At 38.9% G+C, this 18,064-nt stretch overlaps 1 protein-coding gene across 1 annotated transcript; it reads right to left on the bottom strand.

The window, feature by feature from the left end:
* Window positions 1–15,842: 15,842 nt before the first annotated feature.
* LOC132628675 (uncharacterized) lies at window positions 15,843–16,529 on the bottom strand. Its single transcript, XM_060344438.1, has 2 exons — window positions 16,447–16,529; window positions 15,843–16,281 (listed from the first exon to the last, which is right to left on the bottom strand). The coding sequence occupies exons 1-2, from the start codon at window positions 16,527–16,529 to the stop codon at window positions 15,843–15,845; spliced, it is 522 nt and encodes a 173-aa protein (XP_060200421.1).
* Window positions 16,530–18,064: the final 1,535 nt, after the last annotated feature.

The following is an 18,064-nucleotide window of genomic DNA, read 5'->3' as shown; positions in this document are numbered from 1 at the left end:
GCCTCCTGCTTATAAATGTGGCCGGCTTCACACCCATAAACAGGACTCTACTGGACACGACTTTGCAGACAACCCCTTAGACCGACCTGCTCTGATACCACTTTGTCACAACCCGATTTTACTGGGGTGTGATGGGCACCCGACCCCATACTCGGAGCCGAGCGAACCCGCTGACTCTTATTACATACTTAACCTCTTTAGACTCTTACATAAATAAGGAGTGGAAAACATAGTAAAGCTTTCAAATTTTTTTTTCATCGTACTCAAATCAAATATAATTTGTGATCATATGGACTTTATAACATAACATAAAATGACACACAGGCTAGTGGAGCCGTTCACAATACTGACATCCTATACCCACGACTCTGTCTGCAAAGTCACTAACCTCGAACATAGCGTCATAGTACATATACTCTGACTTGGCAGCACCCCAGGACAAGTGGAGCCTACCAACTCCGCTGGAACATCTTCTATGCTAACTTCGCATCCTTTAGGTGTACCTGCGCGGCATGAACGCAGCCCCCGAAGAAGAGGGGTTAGTACGAGAAATGTACTGAGTATGTAAGGCAATAATAGTAACATAGTAAGAAATACGCGTGTGAATAATAACTGCATGGAAACATAAAACATGTCAGCGTTGTCATTGTAATACATATCCATCATTTTTGTCATAACAGCTTACAATACCATAAACCTTTGTTTTGGAAAAATACGAACATTTTGAAAAACGTTGATGGGTTATCGGGAAAGTAATCATACCTTAGAATCATAGACATCTAACTTTTAAAAACAAGTAAGATGTGGAGACAATTTTAAATTCACAATATCGGGATCATGCCTTTGAAAGAAAAAGGGACGAGCCTTAACATACCTGTTCCACGTCCTATTAGCTACGCTTATGTGTCCGAGCTTGTAAGTCTACATTTAAGATAATTCACACTAATGTTAGCCTTTTCATCGTACACTTTTGCCATAATTCAAATTATACTATTTTATATTCTGCCGAAAATCGGGCAGCATCTCCCCTGTTTATATGCCTAGCCCAAATTTTTAATCCAGCAGCCAACAACAACAACAACAATACCAACATCAATTATAATGTTTTCAACTCCAAAATATCTCATAAAACAGCCCACACGCTGTTTTTCAACTTTCATAACTAATTAACTCAGTATACAATTATTTAATCGCGTATTCTTCGTAAATAAACCGGTATTAGCACAAATAGAAAGAGATTCATACCTTTCTCCCTTTAATATTGCTTAATCTCCACTTTTCCATGCTAAATTTAGGCCACCACACACTGTTATATGATTCTGCACCAATAATTATACGTTACCTGGACTGAAATTTGGAATTTTATACCTGGTTTGGGCAAAATTTGGTTTGGGGAGTTGGGGAGAACTCTCCAGATTTTTGGAGAGTTTTTGGGGGTGTTTTTCGTGTTTTCTTGGCTGAAAATGAGGGGGTTTACCCCTTTTGATAATGTTTAGAAGCTGCCAGAAACAACTGGAAAAATGCTCTGCGCTTTCGCGCTGCCTTCTGGCGCGATCGCGTAGGGTTAAATAAATTCCTTCTGCGCGTTCGCGCAGGGTTAAATTTTCTGACTGGATGTTCATTCAGTAAAATGGTCATAAATCTTGATCCCGATATCGTATGAGGGCCCACGACCTATGGTTAGAAAGCTCTTTCAATTATCTACAACTTTTATTTCAGGTGGTTTTCCCAAATTCCAAACTTATAATGCCGTGTTTTCCCTTTCAAGTCAGATCATCCGAAAACGTTTCCTTAAATCGTCATTTTGGAGGGCTTATGCCCATTTTTGGCTTATGGGTCCTTCTTAGGACTTGCTCAACTTTCCATATACTACTCGTATGTATCTTCATATGTCCTTTATAAAACTTTGACATGTGGGCCCCACTTAGCTTGCAGCAACGAGGGCTTTTCTTCAATTAACATATGAACTAATTTACACCATATGGTCTCCAAATGTCATATATATGTCATTATTACCTTCTTATAACACAACCTTCATTCTGAAATTGATTTTCAGATTTTTGTTCAGCTCGTTCGCGCCACGTTGGGGGCGCGTTCGCGCTGTATTGGCCCTTTGGCCCATTCTAAGCCGTCTACAGTTTTTGGTAACGCAAAATTTTTCCGGGGTGTAACAAGTTCCTTGATATCCACATTTGGCTGCATCAAATAAAAGTGATATTCATCAAAGTTTTCACTACAAGAAGGAGTTGGATGTGAATGTAAAACTTTTAAACCCGACAAGCCCTTTTTGCTACTTTGAGAAGTAGTAAGGTGTGGAGCAACGGGTGTAGCATGTTCTTCCAAATTAGATTAATGAGTAAAACATTTTCTAAACTCGTCATCAATAGCGAGTTCGGCTTCAGCTAAAGATGGTTGAACTCCCTCTTCAATTTCTAAAAATGTATAAATTTGACTAATCAATGCTTTAGTATAAGACACTTTTAAACAAGGATTTAAAAGAGAACCCATTATAAATAAAGTTGGGATGGGAAAAAATACTTCTTAAATTTTGTTGTCAAATCAAAAACAGCCGCTTGATAACCGGGTTTATATTTATACTCTTGTAAAACTCTAGCTATTTCCGCTAAGTAGGCTAAAATTCTTGTTACTGTGGGATAGAATTGTTTAGAAAAAGTAAGAGTTGCATTATAAAAAAATTCTAAGAGTTCAACACATTCCTTAACATCTTCCCAATGCGTAAAATTTAATCAATCATCATTATTAATATTATATTTATTGTGAACTTGTTGTATGAGAATCCTATACTCATATGCTTGTTGTAGCATAATGTAAGTGTAGTTCCACCTAGTCTCAATTTCTACTTGAATTTTTCTAGGTCTAAGGTTATTTTCCACACAACAATTCTTAAAATCTCTAAGTCTTCCCCTATTAGCATTACAAAAAAGAAACGCAACTGCCTCTCTAACTTTTTGAATAGAATCGTCAAAACGCACAAGACCATCTTTAACAATTAAGTTTAAAATGTGACAACTACATCTCACATGAAAAATATTTTTTAGCGGAGGGTTTAATTCTCTTTTTAAAAGACCAATCGCCTCTGTATTATTAGAAGCATTGTCTAAAGTAATACAAAGTGTTTTTCTATAAATGTTAAAAAATCTCATAATAGTAGACATTGAATCCGCTAAAAAATTTCCATCATTACGACCTTTTCCTTCATCATATAAAAAAAGATATAATTCTTTTTTGCATAACCCAATTGTCATCAAGCCAATGACATGTAATAGCAAAAAAATCTAACTTGTTAAGACTAAGACCCAAATCAGCGGTAAGAGAAACATTACAATTTAAAGAATTAAATACATGACGCAAATAAAATCTATATTTTTTATATAAATCTATAACATCCGCTCTATAAGTACTTCTAGGAATACCCTCAAACAACAGATTATAACAACGTTGAATGTAAGTAACAAACCCCAAACCCGAAGGAAAGGAAAATGGTAAACAATCATAAGCTACCATTTTAGCTATTTCTACACGCTCATTTTTCTTGTCATACTTAAAAATTTTACCGGTTCGTGGGTCTATCGTCATTTGAATACCCCTCACATTTGAACCCGTTTGCTCTCCCCAAACATCCATATGTTTCTTTCTCATATGAGCATTTAGTGTACCCGTTCCACCATCGTTACTAGTTTCTTGCCTAAAAGCAAATACTTGTCCACATAGGGTACATTTAGCTGTTTGGATTTCCCTATCCATCGTCATAAATTTCCAAATTTTAGCGGTTGGCTTACGAGCATTCGCCATAGTTTTAGCATTATGGCAAACTCGTGTTAAATATATAGCTGATTTGGGCATTCTAGGTAGTTTGTCTTATGTATGTGATTGTGCAGGACATGTATCTCCTATGGGATTTTCGGAGGCTTGTGTTTCATCATCATCATCATCATCATCATCATCATCAATTTCATTAAAAGTGTCAGTATAATGTTGTTGCATTGCCTCATGACCTAAAAGTGGATTATTTCCACCAACATCAATACCTAAATTAGGTGTTTCTTCCACAAATGTTTCCTCATTAAGCCCACCCCTAACAATACCACTACTACCGGCACCACGTCTAAATCTCTTCGCCATTATTAAATAGAATTAATTTAAATCACACTCAAATAAATCACAAGAAAATAAATTGCAACAAATTAAATTGCGTAAATTAAATTGCGAAAAATAAAGATAGAGTTGGAACGAAGGTACCAAATTGCCGGACTAATTTCCAACAAAGTGAAGGCGGCTAGAATTGCAAATCCACCAAAGCTACTTCGGATTGTTGCAAAATCACCAACTCCACCAACAGGATTATAATTGCAAAATTAATAATTGAAACTATAATAAAACTTTATAATATTTATTTGAGAGAAATTTAAAGTGACTAATTGTTGTAAAGTAATTATAATTGAGAGATTGAGATTTGAGAGAAAGAGAAGAGTAAATTGGTGTGGATTAAAATGAAAATGGAGAGGGATTTATATAGGGGTGGGGGATGGGTTAAAGTGTTAAAAAAAAAAAGTTTGGGGGTTTGGGAGGGGGGGGGGGGGGGGGCAAAAAATGGGTTTGGGACCGTTTGGCAACGGCCATTTTTGCAAATGGACCGTTGCCCAACGGTCCATTGGGCTGCTCCAACGGCTCTATTTTAAAAAATAATAATAATAATTCCACCGGTTTTACCGGTTTTACCGGTTTAACCGGTTCCGGTTCCAAAAAAAATTGAAACCGGACCGGTATATAATAAACGGTTAACCGGAACCGGTTAACCCGAACCGGTTGACGGGTTTAGGACAAAGTGCTTTTATTTCCCAACAACAACAAAAATCTGTGACACTCAATTTGGTTTCAAGTGTGCTGAAACTCATTTGAGCCCCCACTGATTCCAATCCAAACCATCGCAACAATCCTGAATGGTAATATTGATTTTTACAAAAGCTCAAAACAGAATTTGAACAAATACTTAAAACAAAAGATTGAATTATTAGATGCAGTTGACCTCATCATGAGCTTATGCCTTATTGGAATATGTCCTTTTAACACATTTCAGACCAATAAAGGCAAAATAAGGATAAGTTGGTGCGAGAATCCTGATAATAGTAGAATGGTAGAAATGTTTTTTGAGTTAGTCAAAGACTTAAAGTAAAAGCAATAACGGAAAGGGAAAGACGCCAAAAAAAGATAAGAAATCACAACAGATATGCGCCAAGCTTTCTATTGAAATTGTTTAAGGGTCCCGTTTGGACAAGAGCTTTTTATTTTCTTTTCCTTTTTTCAATTTTTTTTTAAAAAAATATTGTTTGGTGACGCATTTGAATGATTTTTTCTTAATTTTTAAATATATCTTTTTTCAAATTTGAAGACGAGTTTTTAAAACTTGAAAAGTAATCAAAAATAAATTTTCTTGCACTTACAAAACTTCCAGCTATTTTCTAGTAAAATGCATGTTCAGAAACAATTCAACTTTAATTACTACTATTTTTTTCCCGTCAAATATTACTCAATTTATGTCCAAATGCCTACTTATATTGATCTCCCTAAATCTGCTCGCTCTCTGCCTTTACTCTTATCTCCTTTTTTCTTAGGGAAAATGCCTAAAAACACACTTGAACTTATCCCGAATTATTGGTGACACGCTTATACTTTGCAGAGGTCCTTTTACCCCCTAGATTATTTTAAACTAAAATTATTAGCTCCTTACATGTCGAGGTGACAAAGAGAGTATATTTCACTCTCTCAACGAGAGTGAGAAGCACAAAAAATGTTTAAATATAATTTTCCCATATTCTTTTCTTTTTCCTTTCCTTTTTCTTTTCTTATATTTCATTTTCGTTTTCATAGAGCCAAAAAAAAAAGGGGGGTCACACTCCATAGTTATAGCTATAGAAACATATTTCTGCATTTTCCAATTTAAATACTCCTACAGAAAAGATTGTTAATAGAGCGAAACCATAAAAACAAAAAGCCAACCTCCATAGATGTAAATGACAGATTAGGATAATTAATTCCATGGAGATCTTTCAAACCTAAATCCAATTAATATTACAGCGTGAGTAGAACTTCAATCCAAGAAAGCTCAAAACAAAGAAGCTTTTTGATAAGGAACAAAACCCATTTGCAGAATGCCAATTTAACAGAGAAAATACCAAAGGATTTACGTAAGAGACGAATTTTAATTTCTTTCACTGTTATAATGCTGCAAAAATGATGGCGAATGACAGTGGATTTGCCGAGTAAAGTTAGTTTTTTATTGCTGAGAACATGAAAAACATGGAGCAATTGTTGCGGTCTGCTTTTATTAAAATGAAGGTGTATCTATCATTAATGGTGGGTGGTTAATAGTCTATCTATGAGGCTTTCTAGCAGTGCAAAGGATGGAGCATTTGGTTCTTGTATTGGCAGGCCGGGGGTAGGGGGGTGCGGGGGTGTTGGTGAAGTATCGAAAAGGGTAAAAGAAAATGAAAGAGAATATAATTAGGAAAACATAAAAAATAAAGGAAAATAATAAGAAAAATATATATTTTTTATCAAATATACACATGGCAGCGCGTGATATACACCACTTAACATGGATTTGGGCGTGTCTTTCCAAGGGTGTAATAATTCTAGTTTAAATTAGTTCGGGGGTCATAGGATCCCGCACAGTATAAGTGTGTCATTTATAATTCAGGATAAATTTAGATGTGTTTTTATGCATTTTTGCTTTTTCTTATTCATATACATCTTACTCTCTTTTGGAATATGTTGAAAAACTTTATATTGACGTCCGCAGTTAGGAAGTGATCGCTCTCAAAATGTCAGTTCTTGTTCATCTCACAAGAATTAGGATTACCGTTGAATGGTTTTAATAATAGGTTGCAAGGACTTGCTTTTTTTTTTTTAATGATGGATTGACAATTGATTATTATGACATTTACCGTGATAAATGGGTTGCTTGTGCATGTTCCCATGTGATCGATCAGCATGAAAAAGTTTTTGGATGATGATTTAAATGATATCTCGTGCTTTCGTGGAAAGTTTGTGTAATTGTAAATAAATAAATAAAAATTATGTGGTTCTGTACAAAGTTCTGAATTCGACGTTCTTAGAAATAGAACCTTTACACAAGCAATCTTGACGTTCTGCTAAAGTTTAACCTGCTCTCGCTATTTACTATGGAATTATTTACCTGTTTGGCCACGAGAATTATTCACTTTTTCTGGAAAAAAAATTCACTTTATTTGAAATTTGAAAAACAGCTAAAACTTTATTCTTACTTTTTTTCACTCTCATTACATTAAAACAATCAATTATTATTTGCAAAAAACTATAATCAAACACAACTCCAACTTTAAAAATTAGCGAAATAACCTGGGAGGCCTCTATACTTGTCCAGTTTTATCATCCCGGTGTTTGTACTTACGAGTTTGCCAACTAAACCCCTCTACCCTTAAAAAATGAGCATTGTAAGCCCCTCTGTCGCTGCGTGTTCCTCACTTGCTCTAACATTGATGACACATCCCAAAAATAACGCCACATCATTGGTCACGTCATTTTTTATATTCATCTACCAAAACACATTTTTATTCTCTATTTCCTTTTCAAAATTTAATTTTTATATGCAAAAAATTGAAAGTGGCTAGAAATGATATTTTGCAGATCCTATAACCATTTTTTCCGGTAATAGCTCCGCCAATGAAAAAAATCAAGATCAACGCATCTCCATCACCTCATCGGTTGTAAATCCCCCTAAAACATAAATCTTTAGAGGCAGAAACCCTCCATTTTCCTCATTTTTGTCTCTCCTTCACCCATGAATCCTTTACCTTCATGGATGAACAAATCAGAATAAATAAATAAAATTGGGAAAAAAACTAAATAAACCCATTTCTAATCTGAGCTTTCAATTTAGGAGATTATCTTTTCATTTCTAATGATTTTTGTTGTTGGATTTTTGATGGATGAGTACTTTTCATTTGAAAGATCAGTGAAAGTGAGATTACAAGAAAGAATAATTGATATTGGAGATTGTAGTATTCTTGCTAAAGGAGCCATGGCTGGGGGCTGGCGTGCTATTGGGCAAGAAAATTGGATTCTCTCCAAAAGAAAATTTGAAGGTTGGGGACCAGATCCGAAGAAGAAGAGAGAAGGGAGGGGTGGGGGAGGGGAACTGAGCGTCGCCAGTGGTCAACTCCGGCGAGGCAGAGAACAGAGAGGGAGCGGCTTAGAGAGGGAGAAGATGGATGGAGTGAGACAACTTTTTTTTTAAATTTTAAATTTTTTATCTTTTAGTTTTCTTTTTATTTAATTAATCATTTCTTAGTCTAAATTTTCAGTGTCACGCTCAGTGTACGCGTGAAATACACTCTTCTTGTCCCACTCATCAATCAAATTGTCACATATGCTTGGTCAACGGTCAGAGGGGCTTAAAATGATATTTTTTAAGGGTAGAGAGGTTTAGTTGACAAACTCATAAGTACAAACACGGGATGACAAAACTGGACAAGTATAAGGGCCTCCCTGACTATTCTGCCTTCAAAATTCTAAAAAAAGTGGAACATATTTCAATTTCTATGGCCAAACGTCTACTTAAACTAAGGTCAATTCTCTTTGAATTTAATCTTTGTTTCCAACATACAAGTGTATGATCGATGGGATGAGCCAAATATCATGTCACTTTAGTTAGCTCTTTTGTTTTGTGGGATTTAAATTAAATAAGGAAAAAAACGCAAATATACCCCTCAACTTTGCGATTGGGAGCAGATATATCTCATACGCTCAAATTACACTTTTTATTAGCGTAAAGCGGACGTTGTCAAATATAGTAACTCAACAAGGTTAGGGTCGAATCCCACAGGGAATATGGTGTGAAAAGGTTATTAAAATCATAGAATTCTTTATTTAGGTCTAATGTCTTACTCCGATGATTTTGTAGAAAGTTGGTTGTTTATGACTAATTGCTTTGGATTGCAATATATGGTAAAAGAAACCAAGGTTGTGTCCCCGCCAGATGAATGCAATGCTTAGGGTACTAATATGATATACTTCTAATGGATCGTTGTATGAGTGCACTTAATCTCTAATGGAGTTCCTAATATTTCCCAATAGTTAAGAACAATATCTCCTTATGATTTTCCCACATACAAAAGAGTTTATATGAAGAACGATTAAATATGCCAAGTAAATCCTCTTATTCCTAAGTGAATTTATTAAACAAGGTTTAAAGCCCTGAGTTCTTGTTATTAGTTCTTACCAAACCTTAATTATTTTTCCAAATAAATCAAGATTTATGGCGTAAGCTATGTTTGCACCATCAACTAACAATAAATAATGAAGAACTAACAAACCCTAACAATCCATTATGCATATATCACAACTAGAAACCCATGCGCAAAACACCCATCCTTGGGTCCACAACCTTAGTAGGGAATTTAGCTACTCATGGAATTGATAAAAACGCAAGACTTGTAATTGTTGTTTGAACTTACAAAGAGAATTGAAGATAAACAAAATAGAATAGTCTTGAAACCCTTGAAAAGTACTAAGAACTCAAAAGTGCTCAATACAAGTCTTAAACTCAAGATGTCTGATAAATAAAACCAAATCAGGTATTTATACAAGTCCAAAACTCGGAATTAATAAAACCAATCCTGCCCAGGTCGGCTTGTAACTCGACGAACTGTCTTTGCACATTGACGGTACCGTTGAATAATGACGGTGCACTTCGAAGATCTGATGACAAAATCAAGCTGCAGAACTTCAATCGACGGACCGTCGATCATGTTGACGGTCTGTCAACCTTCCCGTCCTTTTGCATCAAAGTTGCACAGTCTCTGAACTTTCACTCAAGGCAGATCGACGACCTGCTTGACGGACCGTCGAGCATGTTGACGGTCCGTACAAGTGCATAGCAGTGCCTAGTCTTCAAAATTCCTTGTTTTCAACTGTTTTTATTTTTTGCTTTCCAACTTCTAAATACCTGCAACATACACAAAACACATCAAATTGACAAAAACTCACTTGAAAACAAATAAAACTTAGAGTTAAAAAGCATCAAATGTGCCATAATTTCACGGCACATCAACACCCCCAACTTAAAGTCTTTGCTTGTCCTCAAGCAAGTAAAACAACACAACGACTCAACTATTACCTAGATATCACAAAGTAATAATGTCTACAATGGTTTTGACTCCGAACTACAGACATGCATGTTTTACTACCAAGGACCACCTCACTTTCATGATCAAAATACGATGCACAACTCAAGAATGCTACGACTCACAATGAAGCTTCATTTTATGACATTACATTATTGAACATATCATGATGCACACAAACGTCACTTTAGGCGGTCACTTTCTTTTGGACAAATTGCAATCCTTAGGCCCTCTCATAGATCAAAGAATGTCCCACACACATATATACAATGAAAAAGGGACAAAAGACTAAAGAGAAGAGAAGACACTCACTCTCACAAAGAAATTCATATCTACACACACAAATACCATAGACTTGCCCTTATTTTCTATGCTTTCATCCTTGGATAGTTCAATTTTGATCACGTTAGGACTTGTTTTCGGCTTGTAATGTACGCTTAGGGACGGGTAGGATACTTTTGGTATTAGTGACTCACCCTCCTTGAACACTACACTTCTCCTTACCGTTATTCACCTCTTCTTTTCTTTATTTTCTTTCAAATCTTTGACCTCGATGTGGTTTATTCCTAATAAAGCTTAACCTTCTTTTTGTGTTACGAGTTTCTAATTTTCTGATTTTTTTTCTTCTAAATATGTACAACAACCACATCGAGTGTCAACCACCACAACTTACACACCCTCAACTGAGGCTTTTAGCCTCTACTTCATACTTGTCTCACCCCCCCCCCCCCAAACTTAGGCGTTTAGCCTCTTTTATCTCGTAGTATCAAGGAGGGCCGGGTGCGAAACTAGAATTTAATTCAAAAAGGGTATGGTTTTGTTACAGCTGGCCAACAAAAAGGTTAAGGCTCAAAAAGGGAAAACTAAGGATATTTGCATTTCATGGTCAAGCTTATAAGGAAAAGTGACTATTTATTCAAAGAAAGCCTAAGATCATTTCACAACCAAACTATCTGCCGAATTCAAACATGACTAACCAGGCAAGTTTTAGATTACACATGCATAGTATGAATACATCTAACATCTCACACACACATCGACATAAGGATGATTATTTTTACAACTGTGACCTCCTAAGCAATCATTCATCACACACATTACCCCAATAATCATAATGTCATACAAAGAATCAATCGCGTTAATCAGTAGTTGTTTTTAAGTATGCATCTTTCAATTTTTTTCGAAGGGTCCATAATTTCCAACAAAATCACAAAACATGCCATAAGTTTCAGAACACTACCAAATAAGTCAAAACTACTCTATTCTATCTAAACAACATCCTACGCATGTCGGTTTCAACAAAATAAAAACCCCTCTGGAAAAGAACTCTGGCAAATAAAAGCCGAGAGGGGTCCTAAACACCTATCTACTCTAACTACAAATCATATACTCCCACCCCCAACTAAAAAACTCTGCAATGTCCCCAATGCAGTAAAAATAAAAACAAGGGAGTAGGAATACCTGTGGCGCACTATGCGCGCTACTCATCTCGAGGCTCTATGACCTGCGAGGCATCAATTGGAGTCTCAGTGGCAGCAGTAGTAGTAGTACCCTCAGGCACCTTCTCTGGAATAGGAAGGGGCGGTGGCAAAGTCTCCCCAGCGGGAGCACTGCTCGATGTGGCACCTGCACTCCCAATAGGGTGGTTCGGCACAAGATAGTTCCTGATGGCCTCCTCCATCTCCTGCTCCTCCATACTCAGACCCCGAAGCCGAGTTCGCTCTCGATTCTCATCACCAGAATCCTCCTCAGCTGCAAGCATCACTCTCTTCCTCTTCCCTCTAGTGTCCCCAACACTAGTGGCAGCTGGAGCACCTATATCAGGAATCAATTGTACCACCGAAAGTACCTCATCATCCAACTCAGTACTGGTGAGAGGTGGCATCGTCTCTATACTTCGATCACGAGCCTGCAAAATCAGTACTGCAGCTTTCAGCTGCTCCAACTCAACCCGCAATACATCAGTAGAAGTACTCAGTTGAGACAACTCCAAAGCTGCAAGTCGCGTCTCAAAACTATCTAAGCAAGTAGACGTGGCCTGCCTCAGTGGCATCATGGCAGCCGCAACCTTTTGATTTACAAACTCATCCAGATGCCTAACTATAACTTTGGACTGCTCATCTGTTGTCGCTGCCCGCTTTTCAAATTTCCTGAAGTTCTCGAGAGAGAAAGAATATGGGTCCGCAACTCTGGTTGCCCCCTGTGGCGGTGCAGCGATACCCTATGGCTATGACGCAGCAGTTTGTGGCTGTCGTCTGTGGCTGTGGAGCCGGAGTCTAGGTCGCTTGTGCATCTGTGTGTGGAGGCTCAAGATCTGTAGTCCGGATAGGCTCGAAAATATGGGCAGTAGTGGCAGGTAACACCTCAGTAGTATCACTGGCGGCCCCTGAAAGCTGAATGTTCTGAGGCTCAGGCAAACCCCCAAACAATACCGGGAAGCCGTCCTCTGCATCTTGGCCCTCTCTAATGGCCTCATCTTTGCTCTTCTTCACTGAATACACATGCGAGGCTATAATCCGGTGATCAATGTGTGGTAGAATAAGGACATGTGCCCTCTGACTGAGCTCGATGATCAAATACGAATATATCAATGAAGTAATGGAATGTGAGGCTCTCAGCTGCATCTCATCGGCAGCTAACCGCCCGAAATTAATCGGGTATCTAGTCATCAATGCAGCCAATATGATGGATCTATTAATAGTGAGTGCATTATCGGTCTGAGTAGGAAGGAGCCACAACTGTTGCACACTCCACCAGAACTTGCCATCAAGTGTCAGCCAACGCTTCTTTATCTGTTGGAACATGTCAGTAGTCTCCACCCTCTTACTTGGTCAGACAATTACTGCCACCACCCAATCTCAGACTGTCTGCTTATCCATTCTGTTAAATTTATCATCCAACTCATCTGTCTGTCTTGGATCAATATAGTCATTACTGAAATACACCTTGTTGATTGCTTCAGCGGAGATATCAACTTTCACTCCTCTCACCTCGACCTCTGTCAATGGGTCAATCTCAATCAGCTTCTGTCTCGATTTTCTTACTTTGTTAATCAAGGCTCCATACGCAGCATACAACTCCCGCACCAACACTAGACAGTGCTCCCCAGGAGCGTTATCTATGAAGCCCAGATGATAGTGCTCAATGGTGTCTCTGGTGCGGGGGGGGGGGGGGGGGGGGGGGGGGGGGGAGGGATCTCCAGACCCTCAAAACTAGTACGCCTCTCCTCATGGATGGTTCTATTCTCGTTCGGCCCAGTCTCATTTTTTAATGCAATCCCAGCATCAAATAGTTCCTTATCACCTGCGACTGTGAATCGGAGACGATCATCTTCTAAATTTTTAGTTCTGACCTTTCGTGATGTAGTTACATCATTACCTTCGGTTGGGGGTGAACTCTGTTGAGCTGGGGATCCAGTGGGTGACTGGGAGGCCAGTGAATCACCCCCCGTAGCTTCTCCTGAAGCAGCCTCTGAACCCTCTTCTGCATCTCCGTTACCTGATCCGGATGAAGAAGATCCCTCCTCTTCAGACTGGAGGAACCGGAAGGCGAACGAGATGGTACTGTGACCTGCCTGTTCCAAACAGGAACAGTAGCCCTGTTCTTCTTTACTAGCATAACCCCGGCTTCATCATCCGAAGGTTCATCTCTTAGAGCGAGTTGACCATTGGGCCTCCTTCTACCCGTTTCTCTCTATATCTGCCTTGAACTACCCCCTCCTGTAGTTGTCAGCTTGGGTGGAGCCATATCTGTCATTGAAAACTATTTGTTGATCAGTATGTGCAATATAAGGTCAATCAATAGGCATATTAGTCCATTATGTTTGTTCTCTGAAATTGTGGCCTGCAGACCGTCTTTGTAACTCGATGGACCGTCGAGTAACTCGATGATACCGTCATTGTAAAAGGACAGTTCGTTGACTTACTGATGGTACCATTGACATGTTTACGATACTGTCATGTGGAAAACAAAGAATCTGCTAACTAAGTTAAATTCCAAAGCACAGACATCACAGACTAATTTTTTCATCTATGTACAATCTTTCAAGGTTAGGGGCTTTGGGGTTACTCAAACTTCACCCTCTTGCTTCACATCTTTTTAACCATTTGGTATATTGTCGGGTTTTGTTTGGCGGGCATAACAATATCAAACTGAAGTTATCAATCGAAATGCCCTCAAACCCGTTGGAGTTACTCAGAGTACACTTCACTATTTTCATCACTTTTCACATAATAACCGTTATGAATCATTGGCGGGCATAATGAATTGACACGTATGTGGATCAAAATGCCCGCCGACAAAATGGAGGTTCGATATTCTTGTCCCCTGGTCCTAATTGCAAGTAAACATACCAAGTTCCCTACCCCTAACCAATAATTTCACATACGAGCATGAATTTCATTCCCAAATTACAACTTAGGTCATGATTTCTACCCTTTATGCTCAACATTGTATTTGAATTCCCTAACCTAATTGGTACGCCCCCAACATAGTTCATAACATGGTAGACACAATCCTAGTTCCACAATATACGAATTTAATCACTTTAGGAACCCCAGGTGTGTCTTTTCGAATTCCAGGCCAAATTTAGACAAACAAAAACCAAGAAAAGGGGCCCCTGCCATCTATATACCTGATTCACAAGAAAAATTATGAGGAAAACTCAGGAATTGGGACTTTGATAGCAATAGTGGATGCGAAAAATAATGAAGAACACTCACTTGTTATTGTTTTGAGCAGAAGGTGGGTATGGTTTTTTTGTGGGAATAATGAGGGTTTTTATGGGGAAATTGGAATGTTAATAGAGGTATAGTGGGGGAGAGATTTGTGGGTAGTTAAGGGGTTTGATCGTGGGTGAAGAAGGTGGAAAGGGAAAAGGCGTGTAAGTGCATCGGTTTTAAACCTTCTGCTCGACTTTCTTTTTTGGTTTTCTATTTTTTCTAAATACCAACTTACCTGGTAACTCGACGAACCGTCTTTGTACATCGACGGTGTCGTCTAATGTCGATGGTCCATCGACTTACAGAAAAAATCAAAAATTTATCTGGTAAGTCGACGGACCGTCACTGTACAAAGACGGTACCATCGAATATCGACGGTTCGTCGAATCACTTTGTCAGAGAGTTGGAGTTTGCAAATTCTCTAAACTTTTGGCTCTGCATACCATCCATGCGTATCGACGGTCTGTCAATAATGTCGACGGTCCCGTCAATTTGCACTAAGATGAACTTTTGCCAGATTCCTGAGTTCCAGTTCCTGCACACTCAACACCCGTCAAACAGCCCAGATACACTACTGAAAACAAATTAACACACCAAGAAAAATACAAAAATCTAAACTTGAGTTGCCTCCAAAGAAGCGCTTGATTTAACATCGCGGCACGACAGTGGTACCGTTTTATTCCGGATCAGGATCCATTCCCAGATGCTTCAACCGGTACCTATCAACAATTCTATCCCTATAAATGCAACCATGGTAGTGCTTCACCCGCTGCCCGTTCACCTTAAATGTCTGAATTCCATCTCCGGACTTCAATTCAATCGCCCCATGGGGTGAAACACTTACCACCTCAGAAGGACCGGACCACCTTGATTTTAACTTGCCCGATAGCAGCTTCAATCTAGAATTAAACAGCAGGATAGTGTCACCCTTGTAGAGTTATCGCTTTAGGATTTTCTTGTCATGATACTGCTTCATCCTCTCTTTATACAATGTTGCACTCTCATAGGCCTGATAGCGGAATTCGTCCATCTCATTGAGTTGAAACAACCGGAGCTTAGTTGCTTCTTCCCAATCCATGTTTGGACTTTTCAACGCCCACATGGCCTTGTGTTCCAGTTCAACGGGCAGGTGGCAATCTTTGCCAAAAACTAGCTTGAAAGGAGAAGTCCCAATTAGGGTCTTGTACGCAGTACGGTAAGCCCATAGAGCATCATCAAGCTTTCGGGACCAAGCAGTTCTGTTCACATTGACCGTCTTGGCCAAAATACTCTTGATTTCCCGGTTTGAGTCTTCAACTTGCCCATTTGTCTGAGGGTGATAAGGAGTTGCCACCCTATGTTTCACGCCATACTTTTCTATTAACCCCGCGAAGGCTCTGTTGCAAAAGTGAGAACTACCATCACTGATTATCGCTCTCGAGGTACCGAATCGAGTAAATATGTTTTTCTTTAAGAACCCCATGACACTCTTGGCTTTATTATTAGGTAAAGCCACCACTTCTACCCATTTCAACATATAATAAAAAAAAAACAATATATACTTCATGCCATAAGAGCTCACAAAAGGCCCCATAAAATCAATACCCCAGACATCGAACACCTCCACTTCGATCACTAAGTTCATAGGAATCTCTTACCTCCTACTTATGCTACCTTGTCTCTGACACTGATCACAAGACCGCACCAACAGATTTGCATCATGAAAGAGAGTATCCAGTAGTAACCGCATTCAAGAACTTGAGCAGCAGTCTGGTTACCACTATGATGACCCCCAACCGGAGAGTCGTTGCATTCCTTCAAAATTGCTATCACTTCACTCTCAGGAACACAACGCCAAATAATGTTATCAGCGTATGTTCTGAACAAGTAGGGCTCGTCCCAGTAGCATTGACGAGAATCCCGCAAGAACTTCTTCTTTTGGTAGGACTTGATCTCCTTTAGAACTATGTCTGTTACCAAATAGTTGGCAATGTCTGCATACCATGGTGCCACCTCCATTGACACCGCTAACACCCGCTCATCTGGAAATGCATCATTAATATCTAGCTCATCTGAAAGTCTCCTGGCTTCTTCAAGCCGAAAGAGATGGTCAGCAGCCTGATTCTCAGTTCCCTTGCGGTCTTTCACCTCGAAATTGAATTCTTGCAACAACAGCACACATCGAATCAATCGCGGCTTAGCTTCTTTCTTTGCCATTAGGTACCTCAATACAACATGATCTGTGTATACCACAATTTTGGACCCCAACAGATAGGCTCGGAATTTTTTAAAAGTAAAGACTATAGCAAGCAGCTCTTGCTCAGTCACTGTGTAATTCATCTGAGCTGCATTCAATGTTCTGCTGGCATAATATATAGGGTGCATAATTTTATTATGTCTCTAGCCAAGCACAGCACCGATAGCAAAACCACTCGCATCACACATTAACTCGAACGACAAAGACTAGTCAGGAAAAACAATAATAAGAGCTGTGGTCAAACGCTCCTTCAATTCATTGAATGCCTTTCGACACTTCTCGTTAAATTTGAACTTAGCCTCTTTTTCAAGAAGCTTACACATCGGGTTAGAAATTTTTGAGAAATCCTTGATGAAACGCATATAGAAACCAACATGTCCCAAGAAGCTCCGGACACCTTTAACTGAGATAGGTGGAGGAAGCTTTGAAATCACATCAATCTTCACCTAATCGACCTCAACCCCCTTTTCAGAGATTTTATGCCCGAGGATGATCCCTTCCTTCACCATGAAGTGGTACTTCTCCCAATTTAGCACCAGATTAGTCTCCTCACAGTGTTTAAGCACTCGACCCAGATGGTCAAGACAGTCATCAAAAGAATCACCAACCACCGAGAAATCATCCATAAAGACCTTAAGAAAGTCTTCCACCATATCAGAAAATATCGACATCATACACCGCTGAAAGGCAGCCGGTGCATTGGAGAGACCAAAGGGCATCGTGCTGAAAGCGAATGTCCCATAAGGACAGTAAGTGTCGTCTTTTCCTGATCCTCAAGGGCGATGTTGATCTGATTTTTGCTCAAATACCCCTCTAAGAAGCAATAGTAAGACCATCCCGCTAGCCGATCAAGCATCTGATTAATAAAAGGCATAGGGAAGTGATCCTTGCAAGTAGCAGTGTTATGCTTGCGATAGTCTATG

This window comes from Lycium barbarum, chromosome 2, assembly GCF_019175385.1.
Source record: "Lycium barbarum isolate Lr01 chromosome 2, ASM1917538v2, whole genome shotgun sequence".
Classification (NCBI taxonomy): Eukaryota; Viridiplantae; Streptophyta; class Magnoliopsida; order Solanales; family Solanaceae; genus Lycium; species Lycium barbarum.
The sequence above is the reverse complement of the archived record's forward strand: the minus strand, read 5'-3'. Positions and strand labels throughout refer to the sequence as shown.